The sequence below is a fragment of the Rhinoraja longicauda genome, chromosome 29 (genome assembly GCF_053455715.1).
Source record: "Rhinoraja longicauda isolate Sanriku21f chromosome 29, sRhiLon1.1, whole genome shotgun sequence".
NCBI classification, from domain to species: Eukaryota; Metazoa; Chordata; class Chondrichthyes; order Rajiformes; family Arhynchobatidae; genus Rhinoraja; species Rhinoraja longicauda.
The window spans coordinates 18,720,192-18,742,912 of NC_135981.1; the positions used below are offsets into that span (position 1 = coordinate 18,720,192).

Sequence of the window (22,721 nt, forward strand, 5' to 3'; positions counted from 1 at the left end):
CTTTCCCTTCATTCTTTCACTATAAAACATTGATTTTGCAAAGCTGCTTTTCCTCCCACACTTGACATTCTATAACTTCTGAATTATTCCCATTATCATGAAATAACCTTAAGTAATTATTGGTATTCCCACTTAAGTTTATTTAACCCGTGACTATCTATCAGAGAACACTGTCATCTGTCCTGCATGCATTAATCCTCACACACAAATACATAACAATATTTATGATTTAGACAAATTCATATTAGTACAGAAACAGGCCCTTTGGCCCAATTCGTCCATGCAGACCAAGATGCCCCATCAAAGCTGGTCCCATTTGCTTGCGTTTGACCCATACCCCACTTAACCTTTTCTATTCGTATACCTGTCCAAATGTCTTTCACATGTAGTTATTGTAGCTGGCTCAACAACTTCCTCTCGCACTTAATTTCATGTACCCACAACCCTCTGTGTGAAAATGTTGTCCCTCAGCTTTCTATTAAATCTTTCTCCTTTCACCATAAACCTATATTCTCTAGTTCTTCATTCCCCTACCCTGGGAAAAAGACTATACATATGTCTTTGATTTCGCTCATAATTTTATGCACCTCTATAGGGATGATCCTGCTCTTCTTAATAGTAGCAATAGTATAAATATAAATAACAAGCGGTGGTCCAGTCTATTATACTGACCGAGCATTCCTTTCTTTGGGGAAGTATATAATATCTAGCTTCTTCCAAAAGACAAATCAAGGTTAGAAGATTCATAATTGCAAATTATTTGCTCTGTATAAATAAAAACTGATTAAAATAGATTTTGTTATTTATCCTTTGGAAATCAAAGCAGCATTTTTGTTTAACTATCAAATGAATCCTTACAACTAGCTTAAAAACCCAATTAAGATAACTTTTAACTGATGTTTTCTATCATTCAATTTTATCCAAAAGGTACCTCAATATTGGACAGACAGGTCATATTTCAATGTATTTGCTTACTACACTAAAAACTGGCTGGTAAGGGAGGTATGAAAATGAAAATCATTGACCGTTTAAGTTTTGTCTTTGTTCCTGACAGGAAGCATCTTTCTTCTGCTCATGTCAAAACGTGAGCTTACATTGCATGGAAAGTATATAAAAAAAGTATTATGCAACTTTTGGCTGACTGCACCTTCAAGCAGAAAGAGGTCATTCTAACCCCATTCACTTCACTATAAAATAGGTTAAGTTTGGATACTTACCAAACCTAAATGAGATATTATCCCACTCGTTATTTGGAGGAAGTTTTAGATTTTTTTCAAAAGGCGTAGGCAGATTGCTAACCCTTTTTTTCTAGAATTCATCCCTTTCAAAAATTGCCTTAAGTCCAATTACTGCAAAAAGACCCATTGAGCAACATTATGACACACAGAAAATGCCTAAAGCAAATCAGCATTTATCATAAACCTTTTTAGCTGCTGTCAAAAACAGGAAATCTGAAAAGATGATTCGCAGTTTCTGAAGGAAGACATTTGTTGTAAATACTAGATCCTTTGTACTAAGAGGTTGGAGGCCAAAATATCATATGAAAAAAATCAGTTGCCTTTTTCATTATGTTGTGGAAAAAAAAATGAGCTTGTGGCCAAGTCTTTTGAAGAATGCCAAAAGTCAATGACAGACATCTTAAAATCCTCCAGTCTATTTATCCAATATATTTACTTAGGAGACACTATAATTTAAGTTAGCTTTGAAAATATTTTAATATTGCCAACAGGACAATGTCAGGCAGCAAAGAATAAAACAAAAAGCATCTGTTTCTTATAAACTGCTTAGAGCTACATACCAGCATAGGAGGGAAAGGCAGTGACAGCCCTTCCACACAGAAGGGAATTCCACCCCAAAAAATGTTATTTGAGAACATTCATTTTCTCACCTACTGAATATATGTTGCTTTCTTGACATTAAATTTAAAGACACATGGGATTTTATTAGCTCCCATTAATTATTTTCCTTGCATCTTTTCATTTGTGTGGCAAACACATGCAGCTGCATAATTAGAACGGAACAACCTTCTACGAACACCATTTAATGAAGATCTTTATTTTTTGACTTCCAAACAATTAACAATTTCAACATCAGGTCTATGCGTGACAGCAGTTTTTCATTTAATATGCAAATAATTACACCCATTTAGAAACATGTCATTTAAATTCTGGAATTTAGGCTCAATTCCAGGTCAGAAGGACTTAAAGACACCCACCACTTGCTGGTGGCTCCTACAATTACAACCAAAGTGAGTTTGAATAGATGCAACGCTTTTTTGGTGGGTGCATGCGTGCAACCTTCAATTCTAAACAGCTTGCAGTGACATTCTCATCTCCATAATGATTTTTAAAATGATGTTTAATGCAGTTATTTTATACTTGCAGAAAAAGCTTAAAGATAACAGGGATGACGGGGACTTACTTTTGAACAAATCAAAGTAGTGTCTATTCAGCCCCTTAAGCTATTCAAAATAATCACAACGGATTTGCACCTCAACTCCATTTTCCCAACTTATTTCTGTACTTTAGTCTTTGTACGCAACAAAAAAACTACCAATCCCATTTCTAATGTTTTCTACTGACATAAAACTCCACAGAAAAAGACATAATATGCTGGAGTGACAGAAGGTCAAGCAGCATCTCTGGAGAACATGAATCAGTGATGTTTCGGGTCGGGACCCTTGTTCACACCGAAACATCATCTATCCATGTTCTCCAGAAATGATGCCTGATCCACTGGGTTACTCCGTTGTGTTGTCCTTTTTTATAAACCAGTGTCTGCAGTTGCTTTTTTCTCTATAAAACTTAACATGATCTGAAGGGAAGGAATTCTAGGTTTCCGGAAGAAATGTTTGCTGATATTACTCTTGAGTGCCCATTTTCTGGACTACTCATTCAAGGATATAATTTTGCAATCTGCCTTGTTAAATGTTCTAATCACTCAAACACCTGAATTAGATTGTGCCTTACCTTCCATCCCAAACAGTCCTTGTCTCTGTGACATCTCTTAAGTTCACCATTCTGGTGAATTGTTGCTCCACCCACTCCAAGGTCAACAAACCCTTCCTGGGATGCAGTACTCAGAAAGCTGAATGCATAACTAAACCCAGAATTGTGGAAAGCTGGATGCAGTTCACAGCTCTAACTTCCTTCACATGATCAATTTCCACTCTTTGGTGGAGATTTTTAGGGGGACGCAGTATTAAATGCAGGCAATTCCCCACTGGAAAAGGAGAAAGCAGAATCTGAAGCACACGACGGATTTCATCAGCTTAAGCGGTATGTCAACAAGTGCTGGTTGCTAAAAACTATCCTAGCTGGAGGGATGTGTGTAATTAAAAGTAAAACAATGTGCATCTGTCTGGAATGGCAGCAGTTTAAAATAATTCTTAAGTTTTCTTTGTCAACAACAAATGTTCCTTCTCGAGCAAGTCAAAACTTTGAGGCATGTACATTTACTTATTTCCAGTATTTTGTTTCTTATTCTTCAATGTTGCAGCCAAGATTCATTATTCTGCAGTAACCAAAAGCATATTAACTGCATTTGCATTGGAAGTAGTGATAACTGCATTTGAGGAAAAATGTGGCCCTTGGATTATAAAAGATTCCAATGGTAACATTTTTATTTAAAGTACAGTTTGAAAACTTGAGGAGCACAATTACAAACGAAACTCCTTGATCATCCTTGATTAATTCACTGCAATTTTTATTATTTGAAACATGCTGATTTGACAAGCATTGTGGGCTTCATACAGTGTCTTTCAGAAGGAACTGTTTTCAATCCACAAATTTCCAAAAAAACATTTCATCAAAATAATTCATGGTTGTGATTTTAATGTATACCCTTTCAATAAATTGGCTTCTAATTATTACAGAACTCATTAAAGATACTTATTGCTTGTTGTCCCCATTTAGTGTATTTAAATCATCTTATATTCAGGCAAGGTGCTGCAAAGAAAGTTGCTTCCAGATACTTTATGTCAGATAACTACATTATTTTGTGAAATTATATCTGAATTCTTTGTTGCAGCATGAAAAGTAAGGGACGTTACCCGGTATTTCAGAATAAACAACTTCCCTAAACAGATTTCAGCTCCATATTATAAGTGCAGAGATCCCACTGTTGAGTCCTATTCTCTCTTAAACACTGCTGCAAGAATGCTCAGTCAAACTAAGAACTTTGGCTCTTTTAAAATAAAATGAAGAGTGCTGAGGTGATGCTCCAACAATTAAAGATTCTACAAGCTCTGCATATGATTAATATTTAATCTGATAAACATTAACCAATGAATCTATTTTGAACCATGTCCTGATATACAATATATATTTAATGCAAAAATAATTGCAATACATTGCTATTTACCCAAACTCTGAAAAACTGCATCTTTAAATCAGAATTGAATTTAAAAATAATGTACCAGAATACAGATAATTTTCTATAAGGTTTTTAACCACCTTTACCATTCCATAAATAAGACCAATGTATTAACAGCAGAAAAGGATTAAAAAAACATTCTATTCCCATCTTACTCTTTGCTGAACCTCCAGAACAATTTGATCAGTGAACTTTAACAAGAATAGATGTTAGTATGTAGTCAATATTTCCATGTAACTAATTAAGTTTAAATGACATTTTAGATTGAATTTTTTGATGATAATATATACAAAGTTAATGCGGGTGTATGTTAACAAAGTCGTGGTTTTACACTAGTTTACCTTTTTTTTATCAATCTACTTTCAGAACACAACCTAACTTTCAGGTTGGCTAAAGTAAATTTTTCCGAATTATGTTTTAATTTATTTTGCTTCAGAGTCACTTTGGGTCCGAACTACATAGTAATATTCACTCACTGCACACGTGTGTTCACGAGACCAAGGATTAAATTACACGGTGAAATTGTAATTGAAATTGGGACTGTAGTTCTGGGAATTTAGAATGTTTGAAGTTACTGGTGGCTACGCAAGGGTTACGCAAGGAGTCCGTTTGTGAGAACCGTCCGCAAGCAAATTTTTCCTTGTCAGAAATTAACATTTGCAATGCAGATCAATTAACATGAACATTTATTTATTGTTTTGTCCTGTGCAGTTATAATAGTACAGCATCAGAATGCACTACATCCAATGGCTAGTTCGAATGGCCTTGAAGTGTCAATGAAGGTTACATCGTTCAATGAAGTATTTTACAAATGGTTTGCCCTATATGTTTCCAAAGCAAACCTATTTATGGCCTCCCACTGTGCACTGGCACTGTATTCTGAAAAACATTTTTTTAATTTTTAGGGAGGTTGCACGCAAGTTTTCTTTGAAGACTGGTTTGTCTTTTGAAGCTACCCTTATTCCATAATTACTGAAGATGTTTACATTTCTGTAACTAACTTTTCTATCTTGAAAGATTCTCTAAACGTTTTTGGGACAATTTGTGTAAAGTTGGATTTCCATAAATCAAGCCTTCTTTAAGCCCTGTAATGGGGTTTGCGGAGAGAAACATTTTCTTTTGCTTTGGAAGCCCAGGACTTGTGGGGACAGCCAAACAATTCAAAATAGCCACTTCAGGAACAAAATGAGGACGCACTTTTACTTGAAGATGGCAATAACAACTTGAGGTTTCTTGTGCAAATGACAATTTTGTTAAGTTTAAAGACAAGTTTAGTTCCAAGGAAAGAATTTTGTTCAGAAATTTTACTAAGCGGCTGACTAGAATCCCATACACGATAATTATACATTATACGACTTTTAAATTCCTTGCCTCATTTTACTAATCGCAGTGCACTGGTGGCATTATTCATTAATTTGATCACCAACTTTGCAGCTTTTAATGATTTCTTCATCCTAATACCCAAATCTGTCTGTCCCACCCATATTAAGTTCCTATCATCGAAGATGTCAATGCTTTCAATGGTGGGGAAGGTAGCGCCTGTGATGGACAGGATGAGTTCACCATTGTCTGCAGCCTCATGGATTCCTGTACATTACAAATGTACTACCAGACCACAATGCAAGTAGTCAGGATACTTGCTGCAGTGCAATTGAAGTAATTTGTTGGAGTATTGGTGACATGTCAAATCTCTTTAAACTTCTAATGGAGTAGAGGTGCTAGCATGCCTTCTCTCTGATTACACATCTGGGCTTGGCCCTTGCGTCATTTTGTTATTTGTGTATCCACAGAGCAGCTTATTTTTTCATATCGCCCTTCATAAATTGATTTTATACTTTTCCTTTGGCTCCCTGATTAATTTCATGATCTTTCCTGTATTCCATTAGCATCTGTAATTTTTTCCTATCTTTATCTTTAGTTCAATTGCTTCAATATTCCTTTGCACAACTTCTTCAAAAATGAAGAAATAAAATAAAAGTATGTGCATTGAAAGTGCACTATATTGTCATTAGCCAGGTAGTTCAGCTTCCCCAGAAATGGTGATAGTCTTCTATATTTTGTGTCAGACCAGTGTGCACCTCGGAGGGAATAAGTAAGCGGTGGTGGTCCACATGACCTTGTCTTTAAGAAAAGGTTTTGGATTTGAAAAGTGCTACTGAGCATTTTGCAGTTGTATACGGTATGAATACATACCGTAGTCATGTATCGTTCTTGATAGACAAAAGGGGACCTGCTTATATTTTTATGTTTGTGCCTTGAGTCAGTCCAGGCCAGAGTCTGGAGAAACTCTGCGGATCAGGCAGCATCTGTGGAGGGAATGGACAATGTTTTGGGTCGGATCCTTCTTCAGATTCCTGATTGGTACTGATCAGACCACTTTAATATGGACAGTGTTGAGTTTCATGATTGCTTTTGCAGTTGCACTTTCCAGACAAATGGACAGTATTGTGGCAGATTCCTGATGAAGGCATTGGGGGCTACAGATGGGGTTCGAGGTTATTAGAAATAGATCATGTGGCCTACAATACCAAGTCTGCAAACCGTCTAAGGAGTCAGTGTATTAATAATGCTGATCCAGCTACATTTTTGGTTAACAATGACCCCAAGACAGTTGGTATTGGGGAGGGAGGGGATTTGAACCCTTATTGTCGATGGTCATTACTTGGCACATGTTTGGCCCAAATGTTACTTACAGTGCCCTCCATAATGTTTGGGACAAAAACCCATCATTTATTTATTGGCCTCTGTACTCCACAATTTGAGATTTGTAATAGAAAAAAAATCACATGCGGTTAAAGTGCACATTGTCAGATTTTAATAAAGACCATTTTGATAGATTTTGGTTTCACCATGTCGAAATTACAGCAGTGTTTATTCAGAATCCTCCCATTTCAGTGCACCATAATGTTCGGGACACAGCAATGTCATGTAAATGAAAGTAGTCATGTTTAGTATTTTGTTGCATATCCTTTGCATGCAATGACTGCTTGAAGCCTGCGATTCATGGACATCACCAGTTGCTGAGTGCCTTCTCTGGTGATGCTCTGCCGGCCTGTATTGCAGCCATCTTTAGCTTATACTTGTTTTGAGGTCTAGTCCCCTTCAGTTTTCTCTTCCGCATATAAAAGTCATGCTCAATTGGGTTCAGATCGGGTGATTGACGGCTACTCAAGAATGGACTATTTTTTTAGCTTTGAAAAACTCCCTTTGTTGCTTTAGCAGTGTGTTTGGGATCATTGTTTTGCTGTAGAATGAACCACTGGCCAATGAGTTTTGAGGCATTTGTTTGAACTCGAGTAGATAGGATGCGTCTATACACTTCAGAATTCATTATGCTACTACCATCAGCAGTTGTATCATCAATGAAGATCAATGAGCTAGTATCATCAGCAGCCATACATGCCTAGGCCATAACATGCCACAGATGAGGTGGTATACTTTGTATCTTGGGCAGTTCCCCCATACTTTGCTCTTGCCATCGCTCTGATATAAGTTAATCTTCATCTCATCTGTCCACAAGACCTTTTTCCAGAACTGTGCTTGCTCTTTTAAGTACTTCTTGGCAAACTGTACCTGGCCATCCTATTTTTGCGGCTAACCAGTGGTTTGCATCTTGTAGTGTAGCCTCTGTCTTCTGCGGACAGTGGTCATTGACAAATCCACATCTGACTCCTGAAGAGTGTTTCTGATCTGTCGGACAGGTGTTTGGGGATTTTTCTTTATTATAGAGAGGAGAATTCTGTCATCAGCTGTGGAGGTCTTCCTTGGCCTGCCAGTCCCTTTACGATTAGTAAGCTCACCAGTGCTCTCTTTCTTCTTAATGATGTACCAAACAGTTGATTTTGGTAAACCTCAGGTTTGGCTGATGTCTCTTAACAGTTTTATTCTTGTTTCTCAGTCTCATAATGGCTTCTTTGACTTTCATTGACACAAATTTGGTCCTCATGCTGATAAACAGCAATGAAAGTTTCCAAAGGTGATGGAAAGACTGGAGGAAAGACTAGGTGCTGAGAGCTCTCTTATACCTGCATTAAGGAGGCAATTAAACACACCTGAGCAATTACAAACACCTGAAATGGGGGTCTATGTATAAACACTGCTGTAATTTCTACATGGCGAAACCAAAATGTGTAAAAATGGCCTTTAATAAAATCTGACAATGTGCACTTTAACCACATGTGATTTTTTTTCTATTACAAATCTCAAATTGTGGAGTACAGAGGCAAATAAATAAATGATGGGTCGTTGACCCAAACATTATGGAGGGCACTGTCAACCTTTGTAATGTCTCTGCTGCTGTGACATCTTCCCAGTAATGCAATTGCCACAACTATGCAGAACCCTCTATCTGTGGTTTAAATGCAATTTCATACATTTTTGGCATGACACTTTTTTTTTTCCATGTCATATATCAAACCAATGATGGAATATAAAATTTACGCCTTTACCATTTTATCTATCTATTCTGCTACATTCTGGGATCTGTGGATGTGCACTCCAAGGACATCCAGTTTCTCTAAATCTTCAGTTATTGAGAATGCAATCCCTTGTTCACCTTACTCTCTCAAAATCTATATCTAAATTTCTCTGCCTATCTTCCAATAAAATGAGAAATAAGATTAGCAAATGGAAAATTTAAAATATTACCAAAGCATTCTATAAACAACTAAACTTGTTTGCATATGATAAATATATAAAACTGAAGGCATTGAATAAAATGCTGTATCTGCTTGAGCCATGCCTGAAAATCCTGTGCTGTACTGTGGAAAACCAATGGTAGTTATTTTGCTGCCGTGTGAAATCATCCCATAATCAACTCCAGACATCCAATTTTAAACACTGCTTAATCCTGCATCAAAGTAATTTCAAAAGAAAATGTTCATCCACTGCTCTCCCGCCACATCCCTCTCTGCTACCAAGGAACCCAATCCTCAAAGATTATATGGGAAATATGTCAAATAAATACTGCACTGCAATTAAACCTACTTTCTTTTGCAAGATGATCTGAGTTTGCAAATGTGGTTACATTCCATTTACTTTTGCAGCTTCAAGATCGACTTGATTATGTGCAATGAAATTGACTGACCAGCTGAAAAGAACCGAGGCAAAAGAAGATTTTTTGGTTTCAGCCACTGGCATTGATAACATTTTCTGCATGGAAACTGATTTGTGATAAAGTTTTGGAGTTCTGATTATTCTCTAGATTGACCAAGTTATGACTGCAATGAGCTTCCTCATTCACTTCGCTGGAGAAGGCACAAGAAGCCTGACAAGAACAATATGGGAACTGATAGGTTACACTCTTCAAAAGCACACAAAAGCCTCCTTCTTTGTAAACTTAAAAGCTATAGAATAACCTGATAGAGATGTTCAATATTATAAAAGGGCTCGATATGGTAGACACAGATGTTTTCAGTTGTTGACATGTTTAGGGTTAGGAATCATAAATTTAAAATATGGTTATAATAGATCGGAAAGGAAGTCAGGAGAAACCTCTGCACCCACCCTGCTGTAAACATGTGATAATACTTTGTCCTTTTGGAGCAATCACTAATGGCGGCAGTCAGCCAACACAACTTTCCTCAAGTAATGCTGAATTCCTGTCTGAGTTACCCCGGAAACCCTGGTGTGATTTCCATATCAGGATCGTGTTTAAAGGACTTCTTCATCCCCTATGCAGTGTGCTTCTTGAAAGCTCTGCATGGGATCTTGGACAACTTTGGATTGAGTGGGTTTGGTGGCTGTGCAGAGAGAACCAATTGAACAGTAAAATAGGAGAATATTGTTTTAATCATAGCATCTATGTGGAAGGCGCACAAGTAAGTACAATACCCAATACTCTGCCTGCACGTAACCCATATCCCTCCATCAATGTGCCTATCTAAAATCCTCTTAAATGCCATTATTATATGAGCCACCACCACCATCCCTGGCACACATTGTTCTCCGTGTTTTAAAAGAAATTGCTCTCCACATTCCTTTAAACTTTGCCCCTCTCACCTTAAAGCTATACCCTCTCGTCTTTGACATTTCCACCCTGAGAAAAAGCTTCTGACTGTCTACCCTATCCATGCCTCTCATAATTTTATAAATATTTTCTGTCTTTTTCTACTTTTCACAAACAAAAAACGGGTACAATCCCAGGGCAGGTGATCAGGTGATCAGCATTCCTCTGCTCACTACAGAATCTTTTCAACTGTGTGTGCGTAGCACAACTGACGAGGCTCACTGGGTATTAGAGAAAAATGCAGCTACAAGCCACACCCCTGAATGCAGTTGACTGTCTAACCAATCTTCAGGTTTGCAGTAACCATCTCTTAACCCATTACAATCCTGTTTGTACTTTGATGTAATACATCTACTAGTAAAACAGGACAGAGTGACCAGTGTCCAATTGAAGTTCCTATCACAGAAGAGGATGACAAATACAGGATTTTCACCAACAAAGAAAGGGCATGCTAAATTAACAAAACAAAAATCCTTAAAACTGCTGCAAGTGATTCTGAAAGTCACAAATCCTTCATGTTTTGTGAGTCACTGACTGATTATGGCCCCATGTAAACTCTGGTCTTATCGTCAATTGCAGGATGTTCAGGACTGAGCCTTTGTATGAGTTTGGGACATTTAAGGCGAATTCTGGGCTTCAGCCCAGATTTGTCTTTGCTGATAGTTTGAAGGCACAGATGAGGTATGAAGGCACAGATGAGGTATGAAGGCACAGATGAAGTATGAAGGCACAGGGCGGCACGGTGGCGCAGTGGTAGAGTTATGCCTGACAGCGCCAGAGACCCAGGTTCGATCCTGACTACGGGTGCTGTACAAACGTACAGGTTTGTAGGTTAATTGGCTTGGTATAAATGTAAATTGTCTCTAATGTGTATAGGATAGCGTTAGTGCACGGGGATCGCTGGTTGGCGCGGACTCGGTGGGCCGAAGGGCCTGTTTCGGCGCTGTATCTCTAAAGTAAACTAAAATAATTTCTCTGTTCCATGTTATTTTCCTGGTTTCTTTTAAGTTCCATTTTGCACCTGCATTTATCTGTTGTGGGATTTAGCACAACAAAAAAACTCTTAACAGATACTTTGCACAGGCTGTGCTGCTATTTTATTATTATTATCTTTACTGTAAACTGGAATACAAAATATGCAAATACATATTTCCTCTTTGCTCTTATTCACTCATTTAAAATAAAGTAGATTTTTCATTCATCCCTTTCAGAAGATTGTTCAGAATTGCTTTAAAACAACAAAAATGTATGTCAAGAAAGTACAATTAGATACATTGATTTTGATAACGAATCTTTACTACAAATGAGTGCTATTTACAGGGAGAATGTTACCTTTTCTTATTAAAATTGTTCAAATCTACATGGTCAATAAAATTAATTTTGTACGCTGCAGCAAAACTAAATAGACTGCTGCCGTCATAAGATAGAAATTAAAGAAGAAATAGAATTACCTGATTAAAATGCAAAGGTTGGTCTTCAGCTTCTTTGTCATCTTCTAATTGATCTTCCTCTTCGCTATCTGGTGGCTCATCCTTCACTTGCATTGCGTCCTGTTCAAGATTCTCATCTGCTGCTTCGCTTCCTGCAGTATTGACGTTAGTGCTTCTTGGAGGTGGCTGATCCTCTTGCATGTCTTGTTGTTCACACAATTCTTCTTCCGTCTCTTCAAGATGACTTGGAGGCTGCCGAGGTTGTTCACTTGACTTGGAAAGCATCTGCGTCAAACACACAGGCATGAATAAATGCATTAATGCAAAATAAAACCAACCATAAAATGAAAGAAAGCATAAACGACAATGAAAAGCAGCATAGTAGTTTTTGGCCCAACATGTTCATGGCAGTAATTGGTACAGCTTTCCAACTAGTTACATTATCCTGCTCCTTGCACTCAGTATATTCAATTCTCTTTTTAAGGTCATCTTTGAGTATTTTGCCAATCACCTTAAATTTGTGCCCATTGTTACTGATTGATTAGTTGAAATATAAAACATGGAAACAGGCCCTTTGGCCCATCGAGGCCATGCTGACCATCGATCACCTGTTCACACGAATTCTATGTTATTACGCTTTCACATCCACTCCCTGCACACTCGGGGCAATTTACAGAAGCCAATTAATCTTCAAACCCACACATATTTAGGATGTGGGAGGAAACTGGAACCCCTGAAGAAAACCCAGTCACTGGGAGAACATGCAAACTCCACACAGGCATCATCCGAGGTCAGGATCAAACACCGGTCTCTGGCGCTGTGAAGCAGCTCTACCAGCTACACCACCCCTCGTGATGCATCTGCTATAGGAAAAGGTCTCTCCTTACCAACTCTATGAACATTCTTAACCTTTCTTTGTTCTAAAAACACTTCCAGCTTTTCTCGTCTCTACATAACTCATCTTGGCACAATTCCAGTACACATTTTCTCTGTTCTCCAACATAACTTTGATCTCACTCTTAAAGTATTGTGTGCCCTGAATTGAATGTAGTAATCCAGCTAAAGTTTAACTATGTAAGAAAAAAAATTAAGTATTAATTAAACTGGTCAGTTAAATGGCAATTAGGTCATAAATTTAAGGTGAACAAAAGTATAAATATGAAGACAATTTGATCATGCTTAAGCCGAGTCACTCCTTGGATTTACTAGAGAATTAGATACACTCAAAACTATGAATACACAAGAAAAAAAAATACAACAGACCAAAAGCCACATTAAGTGGTGAACAGTTTAAGATTGTCAGAGATCATTCTCTTCCTTTATGTACCGAAGTTATAGTTATGCTGAAGTTTGGGCAGATTCTGATCCATTTATTGTTCATTACAACTTTCACAGTAAAACAGCACGGAAACCTTGCCTTGCGACCCAACATCTACGGTGACCAAGTTGACATTCTGGGTCTGGCATAGAATTGACCAACTTTTACAGATACATTGGTGAAAACATAATATTGGGATGCATCACAGCTTGGTATGGCAACAAATTTGCCGAACACCACAAGAAATTGCAGGGAGTTTCTGATGTAGCCAAAGTCTCCCTTTGCCCCCCCACCCCCCCCAAAAAATCAGCTTCATTTACACCTCACACTGCCTTAGGAAAGTAGCCAACATAATCAAGACCTCTTCTCTACTCTCCCATCAAGCAAAAGATACAAATGCATGAAAGCATGTTCCACCAGATTCAGGAAAAGCTTTCATGCTGTTATCAGACGACTGAATGGTCCTCCCATAAACTAAAGTCCTAATTTTCCGACCCACCTCATTGTGGATCTTACATTTAAAAAATATTAAACTGCACTTTGTGACTGTAAAGCTATAATGGTGTAAATTTGGATGTTCATGAGGTCCACACGTCGTGTAAACACTCTGTTTAATCATTAACGGAATACAGTTCCGTCGCTCACCCGCGCGTGCCCCAGTTCAAATCCCAACTGCCAAATCCTTTGTTCTCCTGGCACACGACGGCCGCCCCCACCTGACCGCGTGACTGGTCGGCCCAGATCACACCTGGTCCACACGAGAGTTCGAGCCCGACAAAGGAAGGTTCGATACAAAAGTGGCTCAGCCCACCACAATGGCATGTAAACATAACTTTTCAATATAGCTAAGTTAATGTTATAATAATAAACAATACAACCATGTCGCATCATCCTATAAATTTCTCTTTTGTCATATTATCATGGTAACATATCCAAATTTGTCTGAAAAATAATATCTATAATGAGGAAAGACACAAAATGCTGGAGTAACTCAGCAGGTCAGGCAGCATCCCTGGAGAACATTGTTTATGTGATATTTTAGGTTGAGGCGCTTCTTCTAATTATATGAAACAAGTGCTTTTTTTCATACATTGTAGATACATCAGTCTGATGAAGTGTCTCGACCCAAAATGTCACCCATTCCTTCTCTCCAGAAATGTTGCCTGTCCCGCTGAGTTACTCCAGCATTTTGTGTCTACCATTACAGATTTTATATCTGAAACGTTGGCCCTTTAAAGTTTAACTCTTTCTTCTCACCTTAAGTTGTAGCTGTTGCTGGTACTGTTTCTGTTTCTCCAAAAACTGCTGGTGTTGTTGCTGCATCACCAGCTGCTGTAAGGCCTGGGGACTCTGGGGTAGAGGAGCCGACTGGGTACGACTGAGTGGCCGGTGTCGAGGCAACTTGTTCACCGTTCGAAGACTGGTGGAAACCCTCTCACCTGTTACCAGTGGTGACTGAGCATGCAGGGGCACTAAGATAAATTACAGAAACACAGTTGTTATTCCTAATGCAACATTATTTTAAATTTGAACATTCTTCATGATCAATTTGTAATTTATCACCGAGGTTTACATGCTGACAGTTTAGTCTCAAAATACAGCGTGGAAACAGGCCCTTCGGCCCACACCAACCAGCGATCCCCATTCTACGCACGAGGGACAATTTTCAATCTGTACTAAAGCCAATTAACCTACAAACCTGTACATCTTTGGAGTGTGGAAGGAAACTGGAGCACTCAGAAACCCACACGGTCATGGGGAGAATGTACAAACTCCGTACAGACAGCACCCGATGTCAGGATCGAACCAGGGTCTCTGGCATTGTGAGGCAGCAACTCTACCGCTGCACCACCTGTTTAACTTTGGAACAGATTCAATAACTTGCAATGCCATAATGACAAAACAGCACCCTAAAATATGATCAATTAATCACTTCAATTTACATTTGTGTAAAATATTAATTGTACTTTCAGGTGCAAGGTGCTCAACTTCAGAAAGTATATAAGCATGAGCAAATTTGTTGAGCAGTTACAGTATCACCTGCAGGAGCAATCCTCATTTCGATAAATCCCAAATACTGCCCAGATCACTGAAATGTTATGTATATTATTTGTATGTTTTTAAATAGTCCCACAGGTCTGTTATGTTGAAACATGGAAGATAAAATGGAAGGTGGCATCTACTTGATAAAATATTCCAACAGCGAATTGTATATTTAATTATCTATGGGAATTTATAACATTTGGTTATCATTTTTCCTTGCACCTTTTTATTTCTATAGAAATAATAGTGCAGAAACACAATTTTGGGCTAAAGACATATGTATTTTTCATTAATGTAGGATAGGAGATGGCTATAAGGTTGCTTTAGATTTTCCAAATAATTTCATAATACCATGGTGGAATGCATGACAGAATTGGGTGGGAACTTGCTGGGAAATGTTGGTAGTTCCACAGCGATATTCTAGCAGATTCTTAGCTGCATCTAATCTCAAGACTCCAGAAGGAGCTCGGCAATTGAGCCTAGATTTACTGAATTTCCCATCAGTGACGCTGAGGTATCTCAGCCAGGTTTAGAGTTGCACAGGAAAAGCAAGCCGGTAATTTAGAATGGAGTTCAGCTACAAGGAGAAAGATAATTTACAACGTCTTAATGATGTTTGTTTTTAACTATTTATTATTTTTATTTATTAAAAAGTGATCTAAGTATTTTTGAATGTTTTGATTTTCGATCAGATTATTAAACAGAACTGGTTAATTGATCTTTAAAAGATTTTGAGATCTTCTAAATGACAGCGACGTTTTCAAAGCCTCGGAAATTAAAAAAAAACAGCAGATGCTGGAAATCTGAAATTAAAACTTAAAATGTTGGATAATGTTAGAGTTGACATTTCAGGTTGTTTCTCTTTCTGCAGGTGCTGTCTGACCTGCTGAGTGTTTTAAACCCCCACCACCCCAAAGTCCTTGTTAGTTTTGCCACAGTCAAAACTTTTTGCATGACTTTACTAATTGTTTTTTTTTGGATAATGCAAGAGCTTCATTTGGCTCAAGGTGGTGCTGCTGTGCAGGCCTTTATCGTGGGGGATCCAACGCTTACTCACGAACAGATCAATAGTGTACAACATTCCACAAAAAGTACAACATTTCTGCATATGTCAATAGTAAATGTTAAAATAACTCAAGATTTCAAACAGAGACGAGACAAGAGTTCAGATTACAAGCGTTACCGTCTTGAAAACCCTCAGATGAAAATAGAAATTAAACAATTAAATAGCCTGAATCAACAATGTCAAAAAAAAAAGATTTATTTATTTCAAATGCCTTCAGGAAGGATGACATACACCCAGTTTTCACTATACTGGTGAACTACTATAAGACAGATAAATGTCTTACTAGTTCTAATAAAGAGCATTCGAGCTGGTTCCATCTTGCACTCTTCTTAGACGTATAATTTTTCTACTCCTTTAAATGTCATATTTGAATTTACTTCCACTACTTGCCCTGGCAAAGAGGTCCAAACCCTAACCACTCATTGCCTAAAAAGGGCTTCATCACACCTCTTGCTTCTTTGGCCAATTATCATCTTTATATGCCCTTTGTTTCTTGACCATTTCATTAATAGGACCAGCTTCGCTCTATTAAGCTGTCAAGGCACTTCACTAGTTTAAACACTTGCATCAGACTTTAACTCATCTTCCTCTGCTCTGAAGAGATTCAGTTTCTGTTGTCAAAATAAAAAAATAATGTCTCATCCCTGGCAATATACTTAAACTTCATGTTCTATTTCTCCACATCTTTCCAAAATTATGCAGGAAAATGGGGTTAGGAGGGAGAGATAGATCAGCCATGATTGAATGGTAGAGTAGACTTGATGGGTCGAATGGCCTAATTCTGCTCCTATTACTTTTGACCTTATGAAGTCCTAAAAAAACTGTTAATTATTACACTTCTTCAGGCTGATTGTGCTCTACAATCAGTCTGAAGAAGGGTCCAGACCTGAAACGTCACCTGTTGCTTCCCTCCACAGATGCTGCCTGACCCACTGAGTTCCTCCAGCACTTTGTTTTGCTCAAGATTCTAGCATCTGCAGTTGCTTGTTTTTCCTGTGTTGATATTCCTGTTCCCACTTTGCCATTTTTGCTTAGCAATATAAACACTTCCCCCTTTTAGAACAATAAAATAAAGTTGTAAATACAAGACTTCATAATAAATACTCATCAACTTTCCATGTGAAATCAATTCTTCAACCCACAGGTTATCAGAGTATTCCCCCTTGCTTATATTTTTGATTTTTGCATTCTCTTAACAAAACTCAGGCTTACAGCTGTCATATTGATTAAGTATCTAAGCAGCATTATCAACTTTGGATTCATTTCTTCATAGTTCTTATATTGCAACAACATTTTCAAATATAACTATTCACCAGCTATTAAAGCATTCTGTTGCCGAGCCTGTTCCAGTAGCAGCACATGTTGTAGAAGGGATGGGTGACTGTGAGTATTGGATTCTCCTTCAATTGCTGTTGCAGGCAAACAGGGTGGTAGTGAAGTAGTACTCATGAACTTCCCTGTTAAGGCACCGCCCTGACGCAAAGATTGAATAGCTTGTCGCTCTGCTTCTTGTTGTGCTGACATCTTTTGTGAGGGCTATAATTAGAAAGAACAATTGACATTCACAAAACAAAAACAAATGCTTATTTCTGAATAGAATGCGTTTCCACTTATTCTACCAACCAATTGAAAGAACTGTTCACTGGCTTCATTGCTTTCAGCTTTGTTTACAGGAAGAAACAAAATGAATGAAGAACACAAAAGTACAGACCAGAGCAAAAACTTGCAAACAAGAAACAAAATGGGAGCGCCATTAAAATACCAATGGGTAATTTCTGTTTTTGTTATTTAATCGCAGCCACATTAACACTCAATATACAGTCCAGCAGCAGAATGCCGCAAACTGAGTTGAGCTGATGCAAAAACAGCAGCAACTGAGGGAGCTATCACTGCACACATTGTAGCCTAATTCCTACCCTGCATATGCAGATTTACTCAATTAAGGCTCTTGATTATGAGCATAAGTCTTGCAAATACATTTTGAAAACAAAGGGAAACACCTTTAAATGTCACATAGTTTATGGCAATGGAATATGAGATAGTCGTTTTGGCTTTCAAACTGTTCACGATTACATATATTAATGGGATGAGCAGACATACGGGTTTATGGCTCGTGGGACTAGCTCTAATTCTGCAGAGTTTAACAGCAGCCTTTAGAAACCAATAGACAACTGTAACATAAAACATTACTATGTCATTTTATTTCCAGCAGTCAGTAGTTCTAAGTGCCTTATATAATCATGTCAATGCTTTTTATTCTGCCTCTGAAATATATTTCAATGACTCTAATGGAATGAAATATGAGACAGAGTGCAGTGCAATGTCCTGATTGAAAAGCGCATTTAGGATACTCAATAGGTATGAATCTTTAGGCAGAATTAACAAAGCCAAATTTTCTTAATTTTAAGTGTTTTTTTATTATTGATTAGTTCACTGACATTCATTCACAGACTATTTTAGGTTCAGCAGTAGCCATTTCAGTTGATAAAAAAAATAATAAGACACAAATCAAAATAAATTGGATTTTTATTCAATTCGGTACATTTTAAGAAATGCAACATAAAAATTGTCTACTTACATTAATCTGTGAGTTGGATGCTGTGACTGTAGCTGGGAGCCCCAGGGAAATGTTAGGCAGAGAAGGGGATGTGTAGAGGCTGAGCTGACTCACTGACCCATCAATGTTTACTGCTTTGTGATGTAGGTGCATATGCTGTGAATAGAAACAAAATGCTGCTGTACATTCATTTTGATCATGAGATAACTTGACCCAATGCTTTTTATTTCTGTACCAGGGATCGATTCTCCCATTTAAAGCAATCAGCTGCAACATGATGCAGTATATTCTACTGTACTCAGAAAGTTGAACTTTTGGAACATTAAATTGTTTGGAAAGATAAGACCAACACGACGCATGTCCAACTCCTAATTTAATTACCAGTTTGGTTGGAGCATTGATAGCAACAGGTATTCATTAAATACACAAAGTGAACAAACACCCTGTAAGAGAGCAAACTGCATTTGTGAATTATCTTATGATTTACAGTCCAATAAGACTTGTCAGTTTGAATATTTAAACACCAAAATAATTTATTCATGTCATATTGTAATTTTTCATATTGGTACAAGTACATGTATTTTTTGAATATAACTCTTCTAAAACTTAAAACAGGCAACATTCGGAGCATATATTATTATTTTCAAAGTAAATTACACCTAGAATTTGGGTTTTATTATTGAAAACAATTTAATGATGGAACGCTTGGTGTTAAGAACAGTTGTATGCAATCGCTAATATGGATAACATTGCAAATGATACTTTGGCATTTGCTTTCAAGAAATTACTGTATATATAACTATTTTCAAAGTAAACTCTATCTACAACTTGGATGTGATTATAAGCGAGTTTGGTATTACAACTGTGCATGCCCAGGTCATGGGTCATTCGGGATAACCATTCTCGCCAGCTGAGCTACTGTGTGTGTACGGACCTGTGTGTGCTTATTCATTTCAATGAGATTTATAAATAAATTTATCCGTCAAATATGTCAGCAGTAGGCCACAGCGTACTGCAAGCTGCACAAATCCACAATTGTATCTATTTAAATTATTGACTCAATTCAGCACCAGTTTTGAAAACGCAAGAATGCCTGGAACAAACCTGTTAATTTTCAAATCCCTGGCATTAGCCTGAGTCACAGCCATTCAAATTCGATATTGATTTACACGAATTACAAGTTGTGTGGTCAACCAATTTGAGACAGTCCTTACATTCCTATCTAAACAACCTTCCTGGATTGAAGGCAACGAGGAGAATGTGCTGTGTGGGGGGTAGTTTTGGAAATTTCAGATTGGATTCGAACAGGCTGGTTAAACTTTCGAGGTGGGTTGGCTTAAATAAAGATGCTGTCGCTTTCCCCTCGGCGGTTGGTTCCAGTCTGTCAGGGCACACAGTTGGGAGCTGGGTCCGGGTGACCGGGCGGAGATAATTATGAGAACTTGCAGCCATTTGAACCGCAGGCAAATTAGAGGCTTCACTCAGGAGTGGGTTGCAGCTCCCCAGGTGACGGGACCTGTTCTCGTTCTCTTTGACGGAGGTACCGCCCGCCCCAGCGAGTGAGCGAACGCAGAGCCAACCTGTAATATGAGTGGGAGCATTTTCTCAGTCGGACTTTGTCGACAATTGGGCTGGGTGATCTGGGAGAGAGAGCTGGCGATGCCGCACAGATGGAACAGTTTAATAACGACCCATTAAAATCCGCCCTTCGGCCACTCGGCAACCTGGGCTGATCTGATCTGACAGCCCTCTTGCTAGCTCACTGTGTGCCTGCTCCTAATGCAGAACCACCACAAAACCTTTGGGCTTCGGGTAACACCTGCACAAAGAGCCTCTGCTAACAAGGGCTGGCGAATTGTGCTGGTCAACGTGTACTGGGCGAGATGGCTGGAGGAAACGCACCGCAACCACCGCAAACTTGGGACAGCACAGACCCTCCACTCAATCTATCCAATACTAAAGGGCAGGCATTTCGTAGTCAAATGTCTTATATCAGTTTTCCGTGGAGATGAATCTTTGCCTTAACGGTACATTCACACCGCCTGTAGGTAAAGCATCAGCCCACATCACACTGATACAGTCGCTGCCTGCTTCAGATTACATATGTTTTTACACATAAATTATGAATAAAGATAAGAAAATGTTTCAAACACAAGTAATATTTTCTTATTCCAGCAGCAAACACATTAAGGATTAAATGAAAATAATAAATTCTTTAACTTTTTGAACATCTCATAATTGCAGATTATTGAACTGAGCTAGAAGTGGGACTGTCTAGGTAGTGTGTGAACAGCAGGACAAGAACGGAAGCTATTGAGTTGATAGAATTCTAGATTAATTCCTTGGTAGAATAGTTAACAATTTATACAGAGTTTACACAGTGCTGCTTTCGCTTTTTTTAAATCCCGAATGACCTTTGACAAATCCCATGATTCCTTGCGTTTATCGAGATACCAAACTCGCTTATTGAAAGCAAATATTGTGGATTCAATGTCAACATTCTGAATAGCTAAAGAGTAGATGTCTTCCTGGTCTATGATGTAATATACAGATCAATTATCTGAAAGGGCATGCCCTTTAGTAACTGATTGACTAATTACTCCCCATATTAATACAGTAAACCCTCGTTATAACGGATTGTCCGCTTTAACTGAGTACGGTATTATCGCAAAATGCTGGAGTAACTCAGTGGGTCAGGCAGCATCTCAGGAGAGAAGGAATGGGTGACGTTTCGGGTCGAGACTCTTCTTCAGACTGATGTCAGGGGGGCAGGACAAAGGAAGGATATCGGTGGAGACAGGAAAGTAGGAGATCTGGGAGGGGGAGGGGAAGAGAGGGACAGAGGAGCTATCTGAAGTTGGAGAAGTCAATGTTCATACCACTGTATGTAGTTTAAATAAAGAACTGCAGATGATGTTTAATACACAAAAGGACAGAGTGCATGGTGCAAAGAGTAACTCAGCAGGTTAGGCAGCATCACTGGAGAACATGGATAGGTGACATCAGGACCTTTATTCAGACTGATTCAGTCTGCCAAGTTACTCCAGCACTATATGTCGATTCACCTTAAAACTAGGTGTTGATGCTGCTTGTCTGCACCAGCAAGCCCTCCTTCACCAGCTGACGCAGGGTCTAGTTGTTGTGGCTCACGTTGTAGTCCCTGGCTGGCAGTGCTTTCTTTAGGTCGGTGTCAACAACAGGACATGCTTGGTCACCATGGGGCTCCCTCCCCTCTCACCACCAGCCGTTTCTTCCTTCACTTTGTCCGCTCCTGCTCCACTCCACTCTTCCTTCTCCCCTGCAGTCGCCGATATCTTCCAAGGTGGAAGGGGAGGGGAAGGGGGTGCCGGATAGAGGCAGAGTGGATAGAGCAACGGGAGGATGAGAAGGCAGCAGTGGGGGAGTGGCGGTGTGGACAAAGTGTAGGATGATGTGGCAGCTGGTGAGAGGGGTGACCGAGCGCTTGCTCTCGACCAGGGTATACAATGTGATCTGCAACAACAGCCCTGTCAACCGGACTGTGTGGTGGGTGAAGAAGGGTTCGCTGATGAGCCAGGGATGGTATTGGAAACAGTGGCTGTAAGTGGAGAGGGAGGGGGTGCGAGTTGGCGGTTGCGTCGGACCGCTATAATCCATTATAAAGACGTCCATTAAAACAATGGTTTACTATACATCTAAAAACAGTAGCTAACCTAAACATAATTTCTATGTGTAGCATGGGCAGTGAAACCTTCCTGCTGCTTGGAGTTACTGCTCAATTCTCTACGATGAACCATACCTTTACTTTATAACTCAAAACAAACATGAATCCTAAAAGTAGCTAAGGGGGAAGTGGAGGAGGAGTGGAGGGTGGGGGGGAAGGGAAGGGGGGAGTGGGCACGTGGGGGTGGGGGGAGAGGGACAGGGGGGGAGTAGGGCTGGGGAGA

At 38.8% G+C, this 22,721-nt stretch overlaps 1 protein-coding gene across 6 annotated transcripts in view; it reads right to left on the minus strand.

Annotated features, from left to right (window-relative positions):
* The window catches only part of hdac5 (histone deacetylase 5), a 254,535-nt gene that overhangs the window by 64,641 nt on the left and 167,173 nt on the right, over window positions 1–22,721 (minus strand). For all 6 annotated transcript variants that reach the window (XM_078424813.1, XM_078424812.1, XM_078424810.1 and 3 more), the window contains 4 exons: window positions 18,817–18,951; window positions 17,552–17,774; window positions 14,387–14,601; window positions 11,833–12,096 (listed from right to left, as the gene is read on the minus strand). In XM_078424813.1, coding sequence (XP_078280939.1) covers window positions 11,833–12,096; window positions 14,387–14,601; window positions 17,552–17,774; window positions 18,817–18,951 — 837 coding nt within the window. The remainder of the gene's footprint in view (window positions 1–11,832; window positions 12,097–14,386; window positions 14,602–17,551; window positions 17,775–18,816; window positions 18,952–22,721) is intronic.